This window comes from Phaethon aethereus, assembly GCF_964289735.1.
Source record: "Phaethon aethereus genome assembly, chromosome: 2".
Classification (NCBI taxonomy): Eukaryota; Metazoa; Chordata; class Aves; order Phaethontiformes; family Phaethontidae; genus Phaethon; species Phaethon aethereus.
Genome location: NC_138582.1, coordinates 150,228,945 through 150,255,792, shown reverse-complemented (window position 1 = coordinate 150,255,792; position 26,848 = coordinate 150,228,945). Strand labels below are relative to the sequence as shown.

The 26,848-nt window shown below is 38.4% G+C and overlaps 1 protein-coding gene across 1 annotated transcript in view; it reads right to left on the bottom strand.

Moving 5' to 3' along the window:
• PLXDC2 (plexin domain containing 2) overlaps positions 1-26,848 on the bottom strand; it is a gene marked incomplete at both ends in the record, with an annotated part of 276,012 nt that overhangs the window by 104,739 nt on the left and 144,425 nt on the right. Inside the window, 2 exons of the mRNA XM_082015339.1 lie at positions 18,366-18,435; positions 22,734-22,880. Coding sequence (XP_081871465.1) covers positions 18,366-18,435; positions 22,734-22,880 — 217 coding nt within the window. The remainder of the gene's footprint in view (positions 1-18,365; positions 18,436-22,733; positions 22,881-26,848) is intronic.

Below are 26,848 nucleotides of genomic sequence, written 5' to 3'. Positions count from 1 at the left end.
TTAATATGGCTCATAGCTGATTATTGGATTTGCAAGACCAAAAATTGTTTCTATTAGATGGGCAATTTTATGCAGGGCACTTTAACAAGACCAAACCTCCCAAGCTGCTATGGATGGACAAAAGCTACTATGCATCCTCATTTTCACTCATAACTCATCTAAAGGAGCAAGGCTGAAAAGGTCTTTCTCAGGGAACTGTTTTCTATAAGCTGCACAATGGCAAACACGCAGAATCTGAGTGACCCAAGAGGAGCTGCAAGTTGACAATGATGCTTACATTTCATTTCACAAGACATCATCCAGAAACAAATCCAGGAAAAATCCACCTGACTGTGGCATGTTGATAACATGACTACAAGGTAAAAACCCCAAACTGTATAAATATATTGGGGAAAAAAAAAAAAGGGAAACGCTGACTAAAAAATGTGCCTTTATTAGTTTTCAAATATTTGATAAGTTTAAAGTGCTTTTGTGAGTGAAGCTGACCTTTAATATCTATACTGATTACCAAAGTGGCTAAATTTAAAAGAAAAAATGCCAACACTGCTATATTTCACAACTACATTTTAACCTCAGAAATATTTGAGAATCTTCTTGACTGCCTAGCCAGTACTGCATTTTTGCCTGAAAGTACTTTCAATACCTGTGAAAGGAAAACATGTCATATGAGATTCCTGAAAATTCTGATCCTTCCCAACTCCTTAGTCCTAACAAGAATATGTGATAGAAATAGGTTACACTTCTGTCAGTAAAACATATACATGAAGGTCTGCCTCCAAACTAGAAACTCCCCATCACATGGCTTTTAAAATATTTTTTTATGGATAAGAGTACTCCACAGATTTTTTTGTACTTTTTTATTTCACAGTAAAACAAATACATAATTTACTACAGAAAATCCACATTTTATCATTCTTTTCTGATCTGCATAAAATATAATTAGACCTATTGGAAAAAATTATAATTATACTGCTATAATATGTCAAATGTTCCTCTTTTAAGATGTACATTTACGGACAGGTATTACTTGCACTTAATTTACATTTTCAGCAAAACTGTGTTTTCTCAATAAATGACAGTCACGATAGAATAAACCCCACATGGCTAGCAGTGAAAACAGCATTTCTCAAATAAGGAAATGACCCCAACTAGTCCTTCTAAATGTCCAGAGTGCTTGATAAGAAACACTTGAGATATTCTTCATGTAGTATAAAACTAGCTGTATGCCTCATAAACATCTGTTCCATTTCCCCCCGACCCCCCTCCCAATGGAAATAGATGAAATATGTATTTATAAAAATTGGAGTAAATGCATTTTGCAGTTGGAGATCTAGGGCTAGATTTTAAAGCACTCCAAGTTCTGAGAAGTACCAGAGGATGCAAGCTGCTCCACCAAACTTTTTCGCTGTTTGTTGAGTGAATACATATGAAGTAAAGCCAAACATTATTCCTTGGACATTTTCACAGCTGAATGCACAACTTTCTCATCTCTGTGTTATCAGAAGCCCATGTTCATACTAGAAGTTGGAATTAACAAATAAAATAGTCATAAAAACTACAGCTGCAGAAGCATGAAAAAAGTATTTGTAAAAACTCAGAAACTCTCCTTAATGAGAAATTTTTATGTATCTAATCAAGCTGCTGGCTGGCTGTTTACAGGCAGCACAAGCTTGTGTCCCTCACAGTAAAAAATGGCTTCTCTTTCACACCACTATTTAAAAGAAGCCAATAATTTAATAGGATGGCTAAGAAAAAAATTGTTTCAAAGAAGGCCTGAAGACTTTTTTTCCTGAAAATGGGGACATAATTTTTATAACTGAGGAGAGTAATGCCGCTGCTGTCCTAAACACACTCTGACACTTGAAACCATGTACAGCTCAGAGTTGCTAAGGTGAGGAAAAAGAAGCAGTAGTCACAGGTAGGAGCATGATTTAGACAGGGAAGCAGGTGCACTGTTCACATAATAATTGCTCTGATCATTAATGAGGCCCAAAAGTCTCTGGGTCTAATGGCTTACAGAATACCCTCAGAGAACAAATGCAGGCTATTGGTCAAGAAACACAATTATTCCTTTAAAATACTTGCTGTAATGCATTTTGTGAGAGAGGTAGTATGGTGGGTTGACCCTGGCTGGATGAGAGGTGCCCACCAAAGTTGCTCTATCACCCCGCCTCTTCAGAGGGACAGGGGAGAGAAAAGACAACAAAAGGCTCATGGGTCAAGATAAGGACAGGGAGAGATCATTCACCAATTACTGTCACGGGCAAAACAGACTCAATTTAAAATTAATTTAATTTATTACCAATCAAAATCAGAGTAGGATAATGAGAACTAAACCCAAATCTTAAAACACCTTCCCCCACCCCTCCCTTCTTCCCCGGCCCAAATTCACTCCCTATTTCCCTACCTCCTCTCGGAATGGGGGTTGTGGTCAGTTCATCACACGTTGTCTCTGCCGCTCCTTCCTCCTCAGGGGGAGGACTCCTCACACTCTGCCCCTGCTCCAGCGTGGGGTCCCTCCCACGGGAGACCATCCGCCATGAAATTCTCCAACCTGAGTCCTTCCTACGGGCTGCAGTTCTTCATGAACTGCTCCAGCCTGGGTCCCTCCATGGGGTGTCGTCCTTCAGGAACAGGCTGCTCCAGCCTGGGTCCCCCGCGGGGCCACAGGTCCTGCCAGCAAACCTGCTCCAGCCGGGGCTCCTCTCTCTCCCCACGGGGCCACAGGCCCTGCCAGGAGCCGGCCCCAGCGTGGGCTGCCCACGGGGTCGTGGCCTCCTTCGGGCATCCCCCTGCTCCGGGGTGGGGCCCTCCCCGGGTGCGGGTGGAGATCTGCTCCCCCGTGGAGCTCCATGGCTGCAGGGGCACAGCCGGCCTCACCGTGGGCTTCCCCAGGGGCTGCCGGGGAACCTCTGCTCCGGCGCCTGGAGCCCCTCCTGCCCCTCCAGCTGCTCTGACCTGGGGTCTGCAGGGCTGTTTCTCTCACACATTCTCTCTCCTCTCTCTGGCTGCAGTTGCCCCGTTTTTTGTTCCCCGCCTCCGCCCTTCTTAACCCTGCTGTCCCAGAGACGCTACCACCATCGCTGATGGGCTCAGCCTTTGCCAGCGGTGGGTCCATCTTGGAGCCGGCTGGCGTTGGCTCTGTCGGACACACTACCAGCAGCTTCTCACAGAAACCATCCCTGCAGCCCCCTCACTACCAAAACCTTGCCATGCAAAACAGGTAGAAATTAAGAGATAGGAATATGAATGTAAAATGTATTAATAATGCCTCCTCCTAATCACACTTCATAGAGATCTACTCAAAAGCAGCAAAATCTTTATTTTAGAGTGTAGGATTGAGAGAGACAGAATTTAAGAATCTTAGTCAACATTCCATAGATATTTTTATTCCTTTATATGTAATGCCTCCCCCACATAAGGCAAAGAATGAAAGCGGAACATAAAGTGTAGTAAAAAATAATGGGCTTCTAGAAATTGACTTGTATTGCACCATTAAGCTATTGCCAAATAACACCTTGGTTTATTTCCCTTCACCACAACTAACCAGTGAGATACGTGAAATCACCCATCTACTGCCATTCAGCTCAGGATATAACAATTATGCAGGTAGCTCTCTCCAGTTAATAAACTCTTAAATTAATAAGCATTTATTTCTTTGAAGAAACAATAAGATAATACCGCACTCATTTTCAACACGCCAGTTAAGTCCTTTGATTCTTAAAAGAGCCACCATTCAAGTCCTTTTCAACAGCCTTTAGACTCTCCCTGCTCTCAGATGTGCAGGCACGTACCGGGCTGTCACGTGCAGCAGCCTGAAATCAAAAGTCACCATTGCTGCTCCAGCAAATAGCTACCAAAGGATTTTCAAGGTAAGTGGCCCCAGGCATCAAGGGTCACGATGCAGTTTTACAAGGTCTGGTTTTCTTTTTTCAGGTTGTTAAAAGCAGAGTTATAGGCTATACTTCAGCTGGAACAGATTTTGTAGTACAGTAATGGGTGAAGTTAAAACACTTCTAACGGGAAATGCAGGGCAGACCCTGCCTGCTAAGTTATACCAATGCTGTCTCTGGCAACACAAGGCAGCTTTGAACCCACTAACACTTGAAGGAGAAGCGGCATTTGCAGTGATGGCCCTAACCCCTTGTCTATTCATCCCCTACTTTTTAAGAGCTGAGATGAGGCCTGGTGGGTGAGGCAGAGGAAGAACTGCACGCTAGTGATTTCTGGCTACCTTATAATTTCCTGGAGACATACTAGAAGGTACGACAACAAGCTGCTTTTCCGGACCCAACTAGGAGACTATTTGAACGTCACTATCAAAATGACACATGTAACGTGAAATTATTACTATGCTATGGGGTAGAGGTAGCACTTCTAAAATAAAAGCCCTGTCTAGAATAGTCACTGCAATGCACTGGAACATGAAGAAGCTGTTAAAAATGAATGGAACTAGTTTTCATGTGCTTTAGTTCCATTTCGAGACATAGCAAAGATAAAAAAAACCTCTGATGAATTTTTTCCTAAGGTTTATTTGAAAAGCAAACTACTTAGTCCTAAATGCTCCTTTTCTGCCACTCACACCTGGAACCATCTCCTCACGAACAAGCATATGCATGAAAAAGCTTGAAGGCTGGCGATGTCACAGCCAAATGACAACACTGACAGAAGGAAGGAGAAAGGATGTGAATGGAGCCAAGGCCAAAATTGTAAGGAATAGTGGGAAGCAAGTGAAGGAATTTAGGTCCCAATTCAAAATTGACAAAGATCCATGGGAACCTGTTTATTTCAATGGCCTTGGTTTCAGAAAACAGACTGATATCAATCTGAACAATTTGCAAGGGTAATGAATTTAGCAAGGACTGGCTTGAGACAAGGTTGTTGCCAAGGAAGGAATGATGTTATAATGAAGAAGCTGGCAATGGACAAGTGATTTTTCATAATGTGACTCAGACAACAGTTGCATGCACTCTCTTTTCCAACTGTTGAGCATGCAAACCACGTAGCATCATTTGCTTTTCTTAAAGCTCTCCAAGAATCAGAGGGGGACAGTCATCACATCCACGTTGCAGCACACTTGAGATATTAAGAAAATCTGTATCCCCTATACTGTCTGCTAGAGATGCTAACAAAATTCCAGGTGCAGACATTTCCTCTGACATTGACAGATCCCAAATAGGGAAATTAGAATACTTTATCTGAAGTAATAAACATAAAAAGGCTTACGTGGCTTGATTCATGTACTTTTCACACTCTGTAGCAGTCTTTCTTCAGAGACATAGATAGGAAATAGAAATTATGAGTGATTGGTAACTTTGGATACAGCAAAGGATACTCTTAATAGCAAGAAGAGGAGGAATTATACCTATTTTTTAATAATGCTGCTGGTAACATGTAAAACTAAAGTCACTAAATAGCCTCTTCTTAATGTGAGGCTGTGCCATCAGTAGGATGGTTCTAGCCTTTTTTGTTGCTGCCTTGTTTCAGCGCCCACAGGATATTTCCTGCTTCCTCATCAGCGAGGACTGGCACTGGGTCCCTGTGGGCTGATCTGGAACAATTTTAGGATGCAATTTACTTTGTTAATTATATTTCTCCAGCAATAATTTCAGTGTTCACTTTTAAATCCTTCATTGATTTTAATTAAGCCTGTGTAAGCTTCCAAACTTTTCTTTCAGATAACAACAAGCTGCTTACTGCACAACAACCAAAAACTCCACACTCACTAATGCAGCTGTAAACCAAACCTCCTGTCACTTGCTGAAATTGCTTTGGACATATTGCCAGTGGCCCAGTGAATTAGTAAGCTTGAAGTGAAATAAAAGGGGAAGAAATAAGCTTCTCTTCCAAGATATTATGAGTTGCAAACTAGGACATTGTTTCAAGGCTTTACATTTCTCTTTTTCTTACAATTTGTTTTCCTTATTAAGTAGTTCTTTGGATGATGGCTCTACATTTTATTTATTTATTTATTTACTATTTAAATTGGGTCTTTATAAATACATCTATACCATGTTAGAGATACTAAAGCTAATGAAATGCAACGCAGAGGTATTAGATAAAGTTAATATAGCATAAATGCTTAACTGTTGTACTAACATTGCGCTAGCTTAAACACTTTGCTATATATCATCACATGAGCTGTCAAAATACCATTTAAGGTATTAAACTGCACAGCATAAAAGCGGAGAAAGACCCCTTCATTGCTAGAACAAAAAATTATTAACTGGATAGGACTGTCACCAAACCATAGCCTTAAAAACAACATTTAGTTGAACTAACATAGCAGTTTATGAGTTCTTCCAAATATAATATTTCTAATATCCTTTCCTGAAAGAATTAAAGGCATTTTACCTATAAACATGCAAACCCCTTGCCCATATTACTCTCTTCTTGTATCTAATACTACCCACGTAAGTAGAAAAAAAATCCCACGGACTGACGCTTTACCCTTTGACTGTTGCTCTGCTACAACTTCTAAATATACTCAGCTATTTCAGAGAGGTGCAGGGGTGAGTATCAGTGCTACCAGCCCTGGTAGAACATGGTTTTAACCAAGCAGCTACCTTGAATCGGGGAGTTGCCCTGATATGAAATATAGGCAATTAGGGAAGCATCCTATGGCAACGTAAGGAGCTTTACAGCCTATGTTGATAGCAGCAGGATCAGGATATCCCTTCTGTGATCAGTTATTTTAACAGTCATTTCATAAGGAAATCAAATGATCAGTCAGTGCAGGGGTCTGTAGATTTCAGGAGAAACATGAGGAACAATATGAATTTCGTAAGTATTTCAGGAATAAGAATATAAATTTATGACATTTACAGATATGGATGGTGACCTGTGAAGGAGATGAAGCCCTCCGTTTCCCTGGCTGGTACAAGTAATCAGCAACGGTACGTGGTGCTATGGTACCAGGCAGCAACAGTATCGCATAACGTACAGGATTTCACATCCAGAATTTTAATACTGCATTTACAGCAGCCTGATTTGAGGGCTAAAACAAGTTCCCCTGAAAGATGAAAGGAAGAGTCTTCACTAAGATGCACATGGGACCGACTGACCAAAAAGCTTTTAATAGCCCTTTTTATTCAAATTGATATCATTAGGAATTCCACACATCGAAAAAGGACAAAACCAGCAAAAGCTTACTTAAGAGAACAGGGAACGGAGCTTTTGCCAAAGTTAGACATTAACTTTTTGGAAAAGGCCAACTCTTAATTATACTTGGACAGAATTCAAACTAATAAGACCCTGCCTCTTATTAGAAATACTGCAACTTAGAATAGCCCCTATGTTTAATAATTAATACTGACGCTGAGCTGAATTTTCAACACATTTCCCAGCCTGACTGGTCTCTAAATGCTCTGCTTTGAAAGCCTTCATTTTTTAAAAATGTTTGTAACCAACTGCCAGCATATTTTTTTAATTTGACTTTATGAAACAGATATATACAAGTACTATTTTGCAAATCTTAGCAGCTTTATCAACTGAGCACATTTCACTAGGCCCAGGGCTTCCACACCAGTACATCATTTTTATGAAGTATTGCCTTACAGCAACAAAAGGCCTATTTCGCACTCTTTATCACGGATTTCTTCTTTTAATTAGAAACTAAATATATTATCCATTGTTCTCATCATCTTCCAGTTGCCTGGTTTTGGTTTGGGAATGATTTTTTGTTTTTCTCAGTAAATGACTTTTCAACTGGGGCTTGCAGAGTTCAGTATATTCAATCTTTTACATTGAGAATATGAGCTGAAATTGTGTCATAGGTACGAAAGACAAAATAAAACAACATAAAATTTTATGACACTGGACATATATAGCAGCTTTTACAAAGTCAATTGGTAAAAAGGCAGAAATGGATCAAAGTTTATTTAACTTATAAGCATGCAGCAAACCAAATAAACATATTTTGTAGTAGGTGCAGAAAATAAAGATGTCATGCGTTAAAAATCTTTACTATAGTGTAAAAGCACAGTATTATCAAAACTTTGCAATGCTACTATAAAGGCTGAACATAAGAGACATGCCTACTACAAAATTCTACAATAAAAAGTGATGGATGTGTCTTACACAGAGATTACACCTAACAACTTCCCAGTGTTCAGTGAAGCAGTTGCTGGCTATCCTGAAGGCTCTCTGCCTTAACATTAAGCAATTTAATTTATTATTAAGTATCTGATCTGCAAAATTATTTAAGTACTTGTTTGCCATTACATGTGGGCAAATGCTTTGGCTAGTTTCTGTTATTCTGTGAACCAGAACCTTGCAGATAAACACAGATGTGGTCATTTTAAGTCCCGTTACCACTTCAGTGCAACTACTGCCTAGAAGACTCACAGTCAACGCTGGCAAATGCCTTTCTATACAAAGGTCAGAATGATGTCAAGGTATATGGAATTATTATTATTTTTTCCCCCAATGTTTATCATACTTTTTGCCCTAAGTGTTTCTGATCTAATTTGTAAAGATAAAGCATAAGGGCAGGAGCAGAAAGAACGGTAAAGTTCACTGATCGACAGCAAGACAAAACAGAGTTTCAAGGGGAAGCTGATAGAAGGGCTACCCCCGTACAGAAATGGGAGCGGTAGTTACAGGAGAGGTAGTTCCAGAAGGGACACTTGACACAGGAATGACAGGTAAGGCAAGCTTTACAGGTAGAAAAGAATTTTACTAGCTGTGTGGCAACATAAGACATCAGAAACAGAGGATGTAAATAGAAGGCAATTGTGTGAGCTGATATTTGCCAGTCAACAGCCAGACCTCTATAGACCTTACAGAGCGAGCTGCCCACTGGTGATGACCAGCGTAATCCCCTGCAACAGACACAAGGTAGCCCAAGTCACTGATTTTTAGCTAGAAACACTGTGTTTCACTCTGCTTTATATCACCTTTTCCATTTAATAGATGTTGCCTGTAGGGTAATTTTTTTTTATCAAAGAGCTCTTCATTGTGCTGAACACATCTCCTGCTGGCTCCTGTGCTGAAGGGGCCAGCGCAGCAGGAACAACCAGAAGAGCCTTGCTGAGATTTCTAGCAGGCTCCCAGAAGATGCTCCACTCAGTACACTGATACTCCAGAGAGCCAGGCAAACTTCACTCTGCCTATTCACTGGTTTTGAAAGGTTAAGAAAGTAAATTTATGAGATGTGGGGAAAATCCGTGTGAGCATAATTGTCCTCTGAGGACTGGAAATCTCCAGATAATGTTGGAGTAGCAGAGGCTTATTCCAGGCTGCAAATTCATACCAACCTCACTCTTAACAATCTCAGATCCTAACCCTGTGGATCCTTCTCTTTCCATAGGACCAACAGGCTAGGTGGACGGATTTCCCTCCTGCTCAGAGGTATCGCCAACACAAAAAGATCGAGCTTAGACAGTGCAACATCAGGCCTTGCTCCTTTCCCCACAGCATATACTCTTCTCTTTCATTGATCCTCTTTCTCTGAAAGCCCTGCAAAACGTGATGCAAAATTACACTAGGATTATCTGCGCTTTGGTACTTATTTTTCATAATATCCCTCATGATGCATTGAAAACAGTACAATCAAACATGAACACAATAATCCTGTTTACATGCTCAATGTCCAAAAGGGAATTTAAAATATATTATCTCTTTATAGAAATTAAACTTTTAAGCACCTAACCAGCTAACTAGCTAACCCAAGATTTTTTGTGTCTCAGTTTCCCGCAAGCTATATGCTCAGTTATGAACAGTTTGATACTGGAATAAGTGTAATTATTTCTTCTGAGAATAAAAGATGGCTTTGAATCAGCTGTCCTGACTGGTCAGTGTTTAGAAACCATGCTCAGGTACCTCACAGCTGCTCACCAGCACAGGTTCCAATAACATCAGGTTTCGGTGGAAAATGTATTTCAGTGCCTTCAAGGTTTGTGATTTTATCTTGGGTGAGTAGTGGTTAAAACAGCTGCAGTTTTGATGAAAAGCTGTGGTGTATCTCTTTAACAAGTACAAAGATTTTTAAGCATATTATCTAACCTTAAGAAGTAACTTCATCATACAAAGAGTTCTTGATCTCAGTTTTAGAAAATTAGCAGTTTTAATTAGATCACAGTGGGATTTAATATTGGGGTGCCTTTTTATTTCTTTCTTTGGTACTCCTTCCATTATTAACAGTGGTAGAAATGCTCAGGCAGTAAGTCCACCATAAGAATTATTTCAAATAATTCTTCCATCTGCTGCTCAGGAATGTTCCTCTACTGAAGGATAATTTATCAAATATTATCTCACAAGATTTTAATACAGTCTTTAGAAATTCAACTGTGTGCTCCAACTTCAGCAGGTCTATATGTGACTGAATCCCCGTTCTCACACAAATGCCAGAAACTCACTACAGGATGACTGGGAGTCATTGCTTCTAATGTCTCAGGCTGGAATAACCTACTGCTCTGCTGAATTGTGTCAGTGCTTTGGGGCCAGTGCTTGCCATGGAAGTGTCTGACAGGCTGTCTAGTTTCCAGCTCTCTGAGCAGTAAGCTACAGCAATGAGGTAATACATGGCTTTATGTTTAAAGGCCCATCCCTACTCTCCTTCAAAACCTATTGCACATTTTTATTGGCTCCTACTGCTGTTCTTCCCATACACTCCCATCAGCCTTCTAATATCCTGGGTTATATTTGGCCAATACATGCTATCTTTGGCATTCCAGGTTGTTCCAAACATCCAAAGTATTTTGTTTTCAGTGCTATGATTTGATTGCCTACAAGATACCATTTTAGCTATCTTTGGACTGGTTTAGCAGTTGCAAGCTTTCCTTGTTGTAATTCTTATATAAGATGTCTACCTATGCAGAATATTTTCGATTCATGTTTTTTCTCTATAACAACTTTGAATCCTTTGAGTTCTACTTTTTCCTGACTTGTATTTGTGCATTTGCTATTGCACAGGGTGGGTGGACACTTCTGGAGCCTTCTTCATGCTAATTGGTAAAATGTCTCAATAGTCAACTCAGCTTTATAAATCTAAAAATGTGAACATCCATATATGAGCTGGTCACATCAGAATATCTTTGTAGCAACATACATATATATATACACACACACATTGACATATAGAGAGAATTAGACACGGGATGCAATTCATCCAACCTACTTTAACCGTCTGCCTTCAGTGTTCATTGGCTCTGCTGACTATATTGATGACACCTCTACTGACTGTATATGAGTTTAGGCTGACAAACATGGATATAGATGTTGGCACACCTAGATGAATTGTGCCCTTTGTATATAACCTATTTGTTTTGCTTGTAAATTTGCCTGCAGGCTCTAGCCATGCCTGGAGCTCATAGCAGTTATTTCAGATTCTGTGCACTTCTATTGCACAATGTCCCTTCCAGCACTACTAGTGATCAACCCACCATGAATTAGCTAAGCTTTCACAAAGCAATAACTGCGTCACTTGGTTCTCTTTTGCTTTCTTTCACCAAATACTAATATCTTGTTTCTCTGTTACTTTTTACTTCTCACTTCTTGATAGCATACATTTTATAAGCTATGCTTGTGAAAATGTGTCTTTCAAACTGAATTTTTCATGGAAAGTCCAGGCAGTTACTGACATGTTCAGAGATTGCTGGAGTAGATAGTGATCTTTGCCTACTAGAAGTCACCAGGTGGTTGCTCTTACATTGTTCAACTTATAATCAGTCTCCCTACAATTCTATGGTTATCCTAGTGGAACTTACCTACTATTAAGCACACTGTTTTTCATATTTTTTCCATATGGAAGCCCGACACAATTTTTTTGTGTTCTATTCTTCTGTCATTTCTACAGTATTCTTGTTTCCAGTTTCACATACTTGCAGAAATGCACTCATTTCCAACACGCATGATACAGTATAGAGAGTGCCATAGAGGTGTAACACTGAAGTTTCATCTTTTCATTCACACCCATTTTTCTCTCTTGTGCCACTCATCTGTGCTCCTCAACACCAGTACAACAGCTTCCCCACTGGGCACTACTACTGAAATTGCTGGTCTATTAAATTGCTATTACTTATTCTAATAGTAGTGACCTTCAGCTTGATTTCTCCCTCTGTTTCTCCTGCAGTTTTTCTTCCCTCTAGCTCTTCTGGGATAATACTATCTCCTTGCTACAATTCAGTGCTCCCTGTCAAATGAAACCACATCCAGCTATACTCCACCTTTTCAGTGTATAAACTACTTTCAGCATATTTACCTCATGGGGCTCCTTAATACACTACTGCGACTCCAACAGGGAACACCTTCTGCTCACTCATCCTGTCCCTGAACGGTCAGCATCCTCTTGTCCTGGTACAGTCCATCTAGTTGGGGTCTACACGTTCATGACCCAGAGCAAACCATGCTTCAATCTTCTACTGCCCTTTATCTCTTTCCCTCCTAGATTCAGACCTTATTTTCTCCCTTTGAACTTGAAAATCAGTAGTTACTTGCCTGAGTTAAGACTGAGTGAAAAATTAACCAGAAACTTCAGGATTTATCTCACAGACCTAATGTCCATTTTTAGTTTGCTGAAAGTAATTACCCCTACATTTTGGGGACTGATGTTCAAGTAGTAACAGTTTCTTTTAATTCTGAAAATTTCATTTTGGTAATGATATCATAATTAACTGAAATGAATTTGCCAGAGAAACATTCAAGTGTACATTCATAATCAGCTTCTGTTTTGCAAAGCAGTCACTGGCTTTGGGAGTAAAACGTGATGGATGGTTCAAAGCAAGCAATCTCAATATCAAAAAATTCTAGTAATGACAGAATTTTCTGTATCAATCTAAAAACATTCACCAGAAGTAGAGAAAGTTTAACAGAAGCAGGCTTTGAAAACCTTAACAAAATCCACAATAGAACCAAAGCTGATAGTTAATTTTGAAAAAACTGTAAAATTTTTCAGTGGTGCACACATGGTTTTCTTTTTTACGACAATTCCTGAAAGACTGGCTAAATCAAACATTATATTGACTGGCAGGATCATGTAATCTGCTCTGGAGCTCCCAGATGTTGTTCTGCCAGAAAAAAGGGCTAGGGGGAAGTAAATAAACTGTCAAATAAGGGAAAGTTATCGCCACCATATACTTACAGATTCCCTTAGCAGGGTAAGCCCCAAATTAACCCCAAGTTTTACATGTGTATTTGAGGAAGACTTTTTCTTTATTTTCATCTGTACAAATACTTTGGTCATATTCTAAACACCTTTTCTATGTATTCACTGCAGTTTCCACTATTGCCTGCTTCCTGCTACAGACAAAACCATGAAAGGGCAGCAGATAGAAGAAATCTAATCTTAGCTCCAGTGAACAGATATTCAGTGTGACTGTTGCAGAGTTCATGACCTGAATGGGGTCAGACAGACTGGGGCTGCAGCAAACAAAGTGATAGGGGATGGAAGGACAAAGGGCTCAGCTTTGGTTTGTTCATTATATTGGGGCTCATGCTAGCATGATATACTACTGGTTTCCACAACGTAGTTTCCTACTGCAGTTTCCTGCACAAAGTCTGTTGAAATCTTTCCATGCCTCTATGTCACTATAAGTTACCAGTGCCTACAGGGATGGAGTTTCTTATTCTGTTGTCACTGCTGCATCCACAAGATGAGCTGGAGCAAGAGCCAGGATAGCATTAATCTCTGTGAAAACCTAATTCACAGACTTCCACTCAGAAGTCTACAATCTGGGTGTGCGCCCAGCATGGGTTGAGCAAGAAGTTTTCAGCTCCTGACTTCAATCCTGTACACCTAGGATGCCTTGTGGAGCCACATTTTTTACAAATCCTCAAAATTCTCTGTCATCAGGCCCATACAATAACCTGATAACCAGATTTATCTACAGTAAAAGCTCTTAGCTACATTTAGATCGTACATTATCTCTGAAATCTCTACCAGTATACTCAATGCTAGCTACAAGCAGCTGTCATTACAGGCACACAATATAAGAAAGATAACTACAATGTCAACAGTAATAACTAAACTTTCCTCAAGCTTTTAGGGAAAAATCAGGAAAACTTTGAAATAGTGTTTAACACAGTTATGATTGATAAAATGATACATTATTTTTCTATCAAATCTAGATTAAAAAAAAATCCTCAATCTTTATTGCCAAGGGATAAATTCAGGAAGAGTGCATAGGCTCATTAAAGTCATCATGTGGATGATAAAATTATAATCAAAGATGTACCAGCAAGAATGTTGCTGAACTCATCCTAATTCAAAAGGCAACAGCACAAACCACTACATCAAAATAATGTAAACTTATGTCAGTTCAAGATTGGCCTCTGAATTCAGCTCACAATATTTATATATTATGCTACCTATAAAATATTATTGCTATTGAAACAGAGAAAAAAGTTACCTGCAAAAAGTCTTAAAACAAAATACATGTAAAAAAAAAAAAAAAAGAAAAAAAAAAGAAAAAGACTTGAAAATACCTTGAAGGATTCCCCAATAAAATACCAGAAATGTACCCATGCTAAGTTGTCTACACTGCCCCATAAAATCTGGCAGACCTAAGGTATCCTTTTATAAACAACTGCTTAACTATTTCCTTGATAATGTAATTCTAGAGAAAATTTCCATTAAAAAATTATTGTTTTCCCAGTATATGAGAATACAGAACTATTTTTTTTTATTTACTGTTTCCCTTGTTGCTTCCAAATATCTATAGTTAAATATGAAAATCAAGTATGTTATGTTCCTAAGCAATTTGGTTCTATTGCATGTTCTTGATTTACAGATTATATACTACAATAATATTCAGTTATTCCATGGAAAGAACAGAGATTGAAACTACTTTAAGACCCCTTATGACCTCTGATCATTCAAACCATCAGGAGAAATTCCAAAAGAGAAAATTAAAACCTTTATTAATCCTGGGCAACAAATATAAGGCTTAAAGAAAATCCATAACAATCTGGGTTAGCTACCACCCTCCTCTGTGATGCTGCTACAGGCATAGCAATACCATACAGAAATGTAATGTCAATGAGAGATGCCACAGAAGGAAAAAAATGCCTAAATAATTTACAGTATCTGATACAAGGCTGCACTAGAAAACATAGGCTGATACAAAAAAATGAGCCACAGAGAATAAACAAGAGGGACTTACTACCAAGAGCACGGAAAATTAATACAACCAAGTATGAATCATTGCTGCATGTTGAGTAGGATGTGTGGCCACAGAGACCGAAGGATTCCTGCGAGAAGGGCTGTGATACTGTCTGGAGAGCTGTAGCACAGAGAGGGTTTTCCCACCTCCACCGAACTCTTTTAGGGATATCAGTGACAGGCAACACAACAGACTTCATGAGCTTAGCTCCCTGACATTCGCAACATGACTCACTAACTCACGAGTGGTTTATTACAGAAATAACTGCACTTGTGGCCTGCAGAGCACAACTTTAGAAAGCTTCACAAAAAACAAAGCTCAGCTTCTTCTCTTATCTACTATTAATGAAGCTTTGAGACCTCTCCAGAGATGGCCTTAAAAAGTCTCCCTAAAGGCATGTGGGGAGATAGATGCCCATATCCCAAAGAACCACAAATTACTAATCATGTTAATTACACTATAAGCTGTCTTACCTCCTAGTTATGAATTAAATAGCCTTGTCAAATACAAGGTAAGGACAATAGTGAAGTAAGTCCCTCAAATCAGTTATTTTCACTTCCTATTCTTCCTTTCCTTAGTCAAACACAATCAGCTCAGCAAAACATTCAGAAGAGGAAATAAATATCAGTTAAACCAAAGAAAAAGTTAAGTTTGACACCTCAGCAATTTCAAAGTCATCTTAAGTAACTTGGAAGCCCTACTATGCCACAATACAACCTCCATGAAGAATGGCAGAAACAATCTGAGTAGATGTTTTTATTGTGACAGGGATTTAATGTGCCATTGTCCTCAACTTTCTTTCTAACAAGGTTATTTAATTTATGATTTGGAGGCAAAACCAGTTTGCAGTGTTGTCATTAGCATAATTAATCATATCCTGCTCTCCAGGAAGTGGACATCTGTCATGTGGGACTCCTGTACACATTAACTCTGTCATTCTTTTGATCTCAGAATAACCTCTGGAGGTGTTCCAGATCTCTAATAATAGTAATGCCATTGTAAAATCCTCGTAACTAAGAAACAGTAGACCATACAGTATAAAAATGATTTGGAACCTGTCTTTATCCTTTGCTGGTAGGCTGTAAGCCACACTGCACCACCAATGAGTTATGGTAACAAAATCTGCAAATAGAGCCAAAGCAAAACATTTATCAGAGAGTTAGGACAGAAGCAGATCTTTCTTTTCCTACTAAATGGGTTTAGGACTCTTAAAGTTGTAGATAAGGTTGCATCCTGTCCTGGATTGACAGGATGACTTACCTTTATCAAGGCAATGCTTTTAAAGTGATTATTGACTACATCTTACTTTTCTATGCTTAATTTGAGGTTGAAAATTATAGAAGCATCACATGAAAGACGGAAATATGTCTGTGCTAATGTCAGTGGCCTATAGTAAAAGGACTATTGTTAAAGTCCTATTTAGATTGACAATAATCCATTGTCAATGGATTGTCAGCTGCAGTGATTCTTATATGCTTACAAGTTTTTTTTAAACAAACAAACAAACAAAAAAAACTTGAAAACAATACACCCAAATTCTGCAAATGTTCTACACAAAAAGAAAAAAAAAGTTTCCCTCACAAATTACTACTAGACAGCTCTTAGGGCAGATGGGAGAGACTGATGACAGCAGCATATTTGTGACAGCAGTGCAAAAATTCAGGGGCTTCATGAAAAGTGAAGGCCCAGCAGATTGATGACACAAAAAGAATTACTTGGAAAAAGAGTGAACTTTGCGACATTTTAAGGAACCAAATTCAGCAGTAAGAATAAGGGGGCATTTACAGAATGAACACTGTCCCCACTGCTGCTGTTTTAGCCATGCAGGATCCATCCCACCCCATGCTACACAGATAATGCACTTGATTTTGGCACCCCATCAAATGCAACTTCTCTAATAAAAGAATACAGAACTAGGCATTGATGATCAAGCATCAAAATGAAACTAAAAGCAAAGCAGAATGGAAATCAGACAAGTCTCAAAATTCCAATCAGGAGTTCATGGCTCATCTGGTCCAATTCAGCATCAAAATGTCATTGCTGATCAAGAAGAGAAAACCCTGGTATTGAAGTCACCCCATAATTCTGCATCCTTTTTTATCATTCTGACTGCAAATCAACCATTTAATATCAGCCTTTATTCACCTCTGTCCACCTCTTGTATTCTTCTGCTTTAGTAGCAAAATGGAGATCCTGACACAGAGCATGATAGGAACCTCTGTTCCAACTCCTACCCTTGTCGAGACACTGGCTGCAATTCTTCTCTAATCTTTTAGTCATACCCTTCCTATTCAGAGCTCCAGTGGGACATGGGCATCCCCTGACCCTGGCCAGATGATCACCCATAGCATGAGAAGGAGAAACGTTGACCAGTGGCAGGGTAGGATTGGGTCTGGTGACGGTGACCCCTATTTCTGTTTGCTTGTTGTGCCACACGTCTAGGCAGATCACCACCAGCCAGAGTCCATGAATTTGCTGGACACGTTCAAGGACCAGACGATGCTGTGGGTGTGTTCTTTGTGATGCTGTCCTCTGTCTCCTATTTTCATTTTTTGATCATTACTCCTCTTCCTTCTTTTTCTCATGTGTTGTGATCCATGCCATTTCATTTTCCTCTGGGGTTGATGGCTGTTCCTAGTGCAGGAGATCAGTGCAAGCAGCAGCCAGCAGCAGTGGGAGGGAAAGCCCCAACCACAAGCCATCAGTGATGCCCAGGGCTACAAGACCAGGAGCTCAAGCTGTGCCGTACATCCCATCTTACCCCACAGAAGACAGAGAAGAATACCGTCGTACTGTTGGAGGCACTGTAGCACACCAAGGCAACATGCTACAACAGGTCTTCCTTAGAGTTGACAAGTTACGTACTTCTAGCAGCACTTCTTATCTTTGGATAGTAAACACTTCGCCCTCATGCAGGCAAAACCTAAGTTTCCCTTCTTGTTTTGGCTCTAGCACTAGCTCCACAAGTACAACTGCTCCAGACACACACACACACACACAAGATTTCTGTGGAAATACCTAAATAGAAAATGATTAATACTGTAAAGTCTTAGCACTGAGAGGGTTTTATAACAGTTCAACCTGAGCAGATGGAGGTTTTTCATCATATCAATATTTTGTAATTTTCTTTTTGTGGAAAGCAAAATTTCCTAAATAAATGCTGCAGTTTATCTCTTGACATATATGGGGGAAAAAGGGTATTTTAAATAGCTGCAGGAACCTCTTCTCATATTACTCAAAGTAAATGGTTAGAAAGCCACTTACCCCCTGTTGCCACAGTAATTTCACGTAGAAAATGGCCATAAAATGGAAAATCGAAGGACAGATTCACTCTCTGAAAGGAACAACACCAGAAAGTAAAATCAATATTGTGTAGAAAGGTAAGAGAAAACAAACTGAACAGTCCTCCACTTCAAACATCTGCTTTGTTGCTTTTTATTTTTCATTGGAGCCTTGCTGGAAACAATTCTGTGTAGCAGTGAAAGCAGTGGATCTTCATAACTGAAGACTTTAGAAAATTAAATACATCAACTGACATTATAACTCTCTCATAAGAAAGAAATTAATAAAGATTTGTAGAGTTTTTCCTATAAAAATGTTGCTTTAGCCTCTTTCTTAAGAGGCCTTAGCAACACCTAAGTTTTACATGATGCCCGCTCCCTTGGCTGCAGGTGGTTTCCTCTTCTGCCAAATACTCCTTCAGATTCAAGTGGTCTCCCTGACAGCCTACTGCTACCTGGGTACTTATCTGATGAAGGCTGGTCACTGGAAGGCAATCCCTCCATCAAACCCATGCGACATCAGTTTCCAAACCTCTCTATACTGTTAACTAGGTGCTGAAATGATTTATAAAGAAATATTCAACAGCAGTATTAACAAATGCTACTTAAGGTACTTACTGCAAAATAAAAACGGAAGAAAAACCTTTTCTCCCTTGTCAGCCGACAGCTGACTATCCTCTATCAGCTGAATTCACAGCAGAGAACTGTAATTTGGAGAACACTCCTCACCTAAAGCTCTCCATAAATCACCATTCAAATCCAAGCCCATTTTCCCTCTATGCCTATGGCGCTCTCCCATCTATTCCACTCCTTTCCCAAAGCTCACTGATTATTGTGGCCACCCATAATCATCACATGGTGTGCTACCTGGTTAAACTCTGAATGAATCAGTAGTCATGACAGAAACAAGTGCTGAAATCCCAGGAAGGTCTTTTCACCGTTTAAATGTAATATCCCATGAAAAACACATCACTTCGATGATGGCTTGAAGTCCAAACAGGAACTGGGTATGCAGACCATTATTATTTGTTACTTAGGAGGAGTTACTACAGTAAAAACTGGTATGAAGATGGGTTGTTGGTGACTGTCCCTCAAACCTAACCTTTGAAAGGGCAACAGTCCATACATTTAAAAAAAGAAAAAAAAGGTCAAAAAAAAGGCATTTTGTCTTTCTTTTCCGCTACCATTATTTCTACCCTGCATTTATTACTTTCAGATTATATCTGAGTATTTCTTCTCTCAGGAAGAATTATATTTACATCCACTAGAAATGTTTAAAGAATTATTTAGCATGAAATTGACAGCTGAAGATTTACAGTAACTTTAAATTAGATTTTCTTTCCACTTAAGTGGAAGACAAAATTTTGACAGGATTTATTAGCACTTTTTTGTTTGTTTTTAATTAGAACGCAAAATACCTTTGAATTGTGTTAATTGGACTCGGTAGGTTCTAATGACCTTTTCTGTATATACATAAATACGGATATACAACTGAACATTTCTAATCAAAATGGCATATGCAAAAGACAATTCATGAATTAACTTAAAGTTTTTTTTTTCATGTTCTAAAGTTTTCACTGCTGAGGTTTATGTTATGTTTATGTATGCACTCCGTTTAAATTATGTCCTTGTTCTACCAAACACTGTTAAAAACATCAATTTTCTGACCAAACTTTCCTTCTTTCCTCTATAAAGTATTGTTCATTTTACCTATTACCATTAACTTTCTGAATAGCACAGTAAGCGTTAAACTGGTTCAAAAGACAACTGTGCCCTTTTAAGTCTTCTAAATTGCTGTAATATAAATACTGCTGTAGAGCTGTTTTCAATAAAGATATTTGATCCTATGACCACTCAAGCCAGATATATATCTCCTATTGACTTAAATCAAAAAGTGATGCCTTAAATTCTGATAAGATAAAAATGTTTAATATAGACCATTTTTTAACGTAATACTGTACTAAAGAACCAACAAGATAAGGCACACCTAATTTTTCAGAACAAATATCAGAATTTTCAACCCACTGGAATAAAAATGTTTTCTCCATACAGAAATGATAGAATGGACTGACAGGAACGGGAATTGAGCTTCACAAGTATGAGGTGATCCTCTATCTAGTTCAGTGTTTGAGTAATCAAATCTAGTACAAACACACTGAGCATCCAAGACACTCCTAAAATTTTATTATACAGTTAAGATGTTGGCAATATACTGGAAAAAAAAAAAAACAACCAACACTATTAGCGATATAAATCCTGTAGTGCTAGACACTTTAATTGTGTGTTACTTTCCCCAAACAATGACTATGCTGTTTATAGAGTCAAATCATCTCCTGGATCCTTTCTTTACTACTTTTTCCTGTAGAAGCAAAAGGAACTGGCATCTTCTGGGAACCCTTAGGATTGCATATGAAGGAAAACACACAAATTCAGTATAAAATTTTTAGCATTCAAATAATCCCTGACATTATTAGAAAGATTAATTAATACTTAGCATATACTAATTTAACTCCTTGTTCTACTTTCAAATTGGAGAATAATCTTTAGAAATTATCAGCATGTAAATCACCAAGTCACAGAAAAATGTACAAAATGCTTTTTTAAAAAGAGTAATGGCAAAGTTTATCTCTATGGAAGAGATGGGAAGAGATTGCTGTTATGTTTAATCTGCTCAGAATATATGGCTCTACAGTTGTTATACAGTTATAGAGAACTCATCCCTTTTTTAAATAACTTTGTTGTGTAGTACGCATGGGTGTTGTTTTCTCGGACACATACAAGAAATCAATTATAGACCCATAAATAAAATATAAAGCCTTACAGGATGACTCACTGGTACTTTTTCATCCTACATGGGGGACATAAATCTCTGAAAAGAGGTTTTTAAAACAGCTTGTAGACATGGCTACAGCCACCAAGCTATTTGAGTAAGTACAAAAAGAGACGGATATCAGTGTGTTAAACTGGGACCACGACCTTCTCTGCTAGAGCTGGCAGAAAAACAGAGTGGGCACCTGACATTCAGCAGGGAAGTCTTAAATCGCTGGTTTTGAAGCCCTCATGCTGCCAAGCTCCCCTCTGCCATGCTGAATGGTCCTCCACACTGATCGCACACCCAGACCAAAAGCATTGTTTCATTTTAAACCTCTGTTTCAATAACTTCAACACAATGTCCTCCTTGGAATTGACATTTTTATGTGTATGATCTCAGGGATGCAACTGGAAACAAAAGTGCTTAGAACAAAGGCATGGAAAAGTGCCTTCTTCACTAATCATTAAACAACAGGTTAAAATTTCTCAAAGCAGTTTCACTAATGTTTAGGTCCCAAGCCTCATAAATTACTTTTATTAGAGAAAGGTATTTTACCTTTTGTAAGTATTTTTAATTCCTTTATTATACTTTTTTTTACGTTTTTCCATTCTCTCCTTCAACACAGCACCAGGATCCCAGATGAAGAAGGCAAGGCAGACAATACAAGTTCTCACTTTTAGGTACCCTAGAGGTTTTTTTTAAACTTTTAAATAAGGCATTGACTAGACTTTGTTGTTTTTGGGCAAAACCCAAGGACTTTTTGTTGGAGCTAAGTTGGCAAATGGGTGAAACAAGAATCTCATGAACCACAATTCTGAGGTGTAATTTTCTGTCTTTAATTTGTGCCAATATTGGCTCTTCTATGTGTGCAGTTTCCAGCCACAGGTGAGATCTGAGGATACAATCTCTAAGTCGGGCAGCATTCCATTTCACTTCTAAGTGTGTAAGCCCATTATTTTCATACACATTTTACCAGGCAGCATGATTACAATAAGTTAAACAGGACTGGTATTTACACTTTGTGATACTTATTTGTTGACACCCTGAAATTGTGATCCCATCTATCACTTCTGTTACTATATGACATTCTCACGAGTTTTATCAGTTCTTCCAAAAGAAGAAAAATAAGTGTGACACCTTGTACAAAACAGAAGCGCAAACACAGATATAATACATGGGAAACTTGAACTTCAGCAACTTAATCCTGAACCTAGTTCTGTTGCTTTTGAATTCAAGTGTAAAATTCCCTCCAACTTCAGCAACACAACTAGTTTATCAATTGATAGCTTGTGATTCTTAAAAAAGAGAGGAGAATTTTAAATATATCTATAACGGTATCTCTGAAGGACTGTTACAACATGTGCAAAAATGCAGCTTGGAATTGTTTGGTAGCAACATTGTGCAGACTTTCACAGCTTAACTAAAATTGAAAGATACAGCTCTGTGAACAGCAATCACAATTCTTAGTAATACTACTGTGTTGGTCACTGGTGAAAAATATCCATGTCAGTCAAAGAAGAAAAAGGTGTAACAACTTACTGCTGCTTGCCGATGGGTATTGGAAAGGATCCCATGAATTTTTACTTTGTCTTTCTCCATTTGGTCTATATTGACCCACAAATCCCGGCTGGTAGAATCATACGGGCCATACGTCCTTGAAGTATAATAATTATGATCTGTATCCTCCTGAAAAGGGGAAAAAAACCCACAGCAAACACAGATTAGAATGCAAGATGCACATTAGTTTTATATAAATTCACCCTTGAAATACTGAGTCCTGTTGCTCCTTGGAGTAGCAGAAAAGACTAAGTCAACAATGAAGAAAAAAGCACAAACTGCAAATGTGTTGCAGAAGACCGCTCTGCTCCTAACCACAAGCAGTCAGCAAGGCAGTTACCTCATGCAATCATCTTCTGTTATAATGATAATGTTCAGTATCCCCAAATCCCAATCATACAGTTCCTGTAACCACATCAGTGAAATCTATGGCAAAACGTTTGATGGTTTTCAAGGCAAGACAGGCAGTAAGTTCCTATAACAACCATGCTCTAACAAAGCGATGAGCAGTAATCACAGCTAACACCTTAAAGAAGTTGCATTTTTTAACGTTTCTAGACTTTACTAGAATACCCTTTATAAGAACATCCAAAAAATTCCTACTAGCGATAGGCTTACAATGCTATCTCACTTTAAATCTCCAAAAGGTTAAAAGGTTGTTTTACTGTACATTTGCCACTGAGAGAAATACATACATATATTTTTGTGGAAGAAAGCTTCCTAGTTCTTGCTGTCTTTAAAATGACAGTAGTTGCTGTCATGCTCACGTCACAGTAAGTTCAGAGGCAAAATACATGAACCCTACATGTACCATGAGAGACTGTGCTACTGGTTCATCAATCTGAGTCCACAATCAAGTGCATGGTTCAGAAGGCAGTCGTGGCAATATCTGCTTATTTCAATGACAAAGCTGAGACTCCAACACTCAAAATACTGTGTATGCCACTCAACCTCGCTGCAATCAATTTGCACTTAAAATCATATACATTTAGCACAGTTAAAAAAGTAAAATTTTGAAATCTTATGCAAAATTTAGTAAATGTTGAAAAACATAAGTATAGGAAATTCCAAAGTTTCTGTCAATGTCAGTAGCTATGATGGTTTGTACCTTCCTAAAAGATATCTTTTGGGATGGAAAGAAAAAAAAGGAAAAAGTGCATGATCTGAGGTGAGAGGTGAAACACATCTCAGATTCCCAATCTTCCTTAACTCATCCCAAGCTGTTGTAAACAGAAATATTTAAATTAACAGCATTGCCAGCTTTCTGCTGAATACCTACAAGTATTATCGTGAAAGTAGTACACGCTGGTATTTCTCAGTTCCTTCCTCCCTTCCTTATCCTCTGTGCCAAAGCAAAATTAACAAAGCCTCAATGATAGTGATTAAAAGTAGAATAAACTTAGAAAATAAACAGTAGCATAGAAACTGGAAGAGGCAGATTTAGAGTTCAGAATTACTCCCAGTGATGGAGAAATTCCTCTCCTGCAGTACCTCCTATACCCAGCAAGCAGCGTGGGACTACTCTCACGTCACACCGTGCTGCCATGCAGACCTGACACCCCCTCCTCACGACCCACTCCCCAGAATATACACAGCCCATTCCTACTGATGTGGTCCTGAGCTGAAGATATACTTGGCAAGGGCTTATATTCTAGATGAAAGTGCTCCTGTTCTAGGTTAAATATATTGACCATAAATCCTGTTTCAGCTGGATTTCGTCCTACATTAACACCATTACGGATGCATATTATTTAAGCTGTTGCAGATATAATCAGGTTATTTTCTCCTTAGCATTTTCTGCTGTACTTTATATGCCAGGATGTACTTGCCCAATAAATCTCAGTGACACTTTTGAAGCAACTTCTAACAACTTCAGCAGCTTTAGGTTAGTCACACAAGTAAACATAATTACAACTATACTGTCAGGAAGATGACAAAAGCTAGCCACATTACTAAATTCTTTTCTACTTAATGGTCGCTCGAAACAGTTATTACCGTCATGTATACAAAAGAGGTACAGCAAATCAGGCGGCTTTGACAACGAAGATATATTTTCCCAGTCTAATTTATCATTCTACACAGAATTTCCATAGAAATTAAAAGTTACATTTAAGGCATCACAAAGTCTGAAGGAAAGAGCTCCAATAGACAGAGAAGAAGAAATAATTACCAAAATAGCTTGTTTCAGATAAACATGCAATACTTAAACTACAGTTAAAAGTGTGCAGAGTTTTTGCATTTCCAGTTTTCATAACTAATAAAGCTATTCCAGTTAATTACTAGTAGCTAAGCCACTACCTCCACCAACTGGAAGGCTCTAACACTGAGCCTAGTTGGTTGCTCTGTAAGAATGCTTTAAATGGTATCTTGATCCACGCTTAAAGCAGACTCATCATACATCTTGTAAATCAAACACTTTAATTATAGCCTTCAGCTCAACAATTTTGTCAGTGTGTAAGGAATTACTCATGTATAAACAACTACCAAATTTTGTGTAAAAAAAGTCTCATTTACTGTTTTAATTCAAGTTAAAAAGCCTTAGATGCTTCTGGAAGGAAAAAAATTCATTTCTACTTGTATAATAGAAAGAAAACAGAATTCCTCTTGCTCTTGGAAAAGCTTCATAACCTTCACACAGCTGTATTTTATGAATGTACCATTAAATATTTTTCTCTCACATCCTAATTTTTTTTTAAACCTGTCTATAAATTTACAATATGACTACAAAAATGAACACAAAGCTAACTACTAAAGTTGGCCTGAGCAGCTCAGGAGCTCTTGGCAAGGCTAGGAACCGTACTTGTATTCCAAGTCTTTGCCTTCGTAGTTTTTAACATGCATTACCATGGAAATTAAATTGTTGGAGTCTACCATAAATTTCTCAGCTGTAGAGAAACATTTTATTGATAGCAATAGATACCTATGAGTTCATTCTGACAGACCTCTTTTGTTGATTGCACCTGCTTCATAATACATTCCACCCCCTACAGGTACTGTATGCATAAGAAGATGGAAAAATGATTCAGAAATTATGCTGAATTTGAATGTACAGTACTGACTTAAGAAAATAATTTTAATAGATGACACACAAATGTAGAGTTCTGCAGATAGGTAGAATTATATATAAATACAAGTATGAAGAGAAACAAACTTTACAGTATCTTTTAATGACATAGAAGCGTGTTACCAAATGAAAGAACATGCAGAGAAAGCAGAGGAAATACCCATTAAGACTTCAAGAAAATTTCTTTTCTTTGTTTTCCACGTATTTTGGGGATATGAGAGTTAGTTCCCATTGCTTCTCTAGATATACAGTCCTGTCCAAATACTGTATATATATGAAGTAGCCTCCTTCTATTGAGAAGTACAGCTTTTAAGCAAAGGATTTTTCCAGGGACTTTTTGCACCAGCTATGAGGATGGCAACCTTTGTGAGTACAAAGGCAGTATTTATTAGACCCTTTCTCATAACTCTTCCCTTTTGGGGAAATAAGTTATTTTTTACCTGAAGCAATCTTCAATGCTGAGTTGCCATCTTATCATAGATTGTAAAGAAAATTAATTTCTTCCAGTTTTCACAAGGGATGTTGTCTGATGACACCTTGAATATATTCCCATACTTCTCCAACTACAACTGAATTTTCTCAGGAATGCTGAACGCATACACTATTCATGAAAGCTCAGCACAACTGAAGATTAAGCCTTCTTTAAATTCTTGGTGTTCAGTATTTGTCGAATTCATTGACTGAACGTTCATTCCGTACGTTACATATACAGATACTCCCAAATGCAATCCAAACATCACATACCTGTTTCCCCAATAACTGCTGTCCCTTAACAGATTAAGGCTTCAAATGGCAAGCTGTCACAATCAAGGTAGTATGATGTAACTACATGTGATATTTAAAAGTAACAACTACATTATGCCTCTGAAACGCTTTCAAATTACCAACTGGGATTCTGGCCAAAGATGTACATGAAAATAGTACTGAAACAGACATGAAACAATAAAGTTCCCTCTCAGTGAAATAAGACATCATGATTCAACAATGACACAATCACACATGTAAACATGGGACTTCACAGGTTTAATTCTCT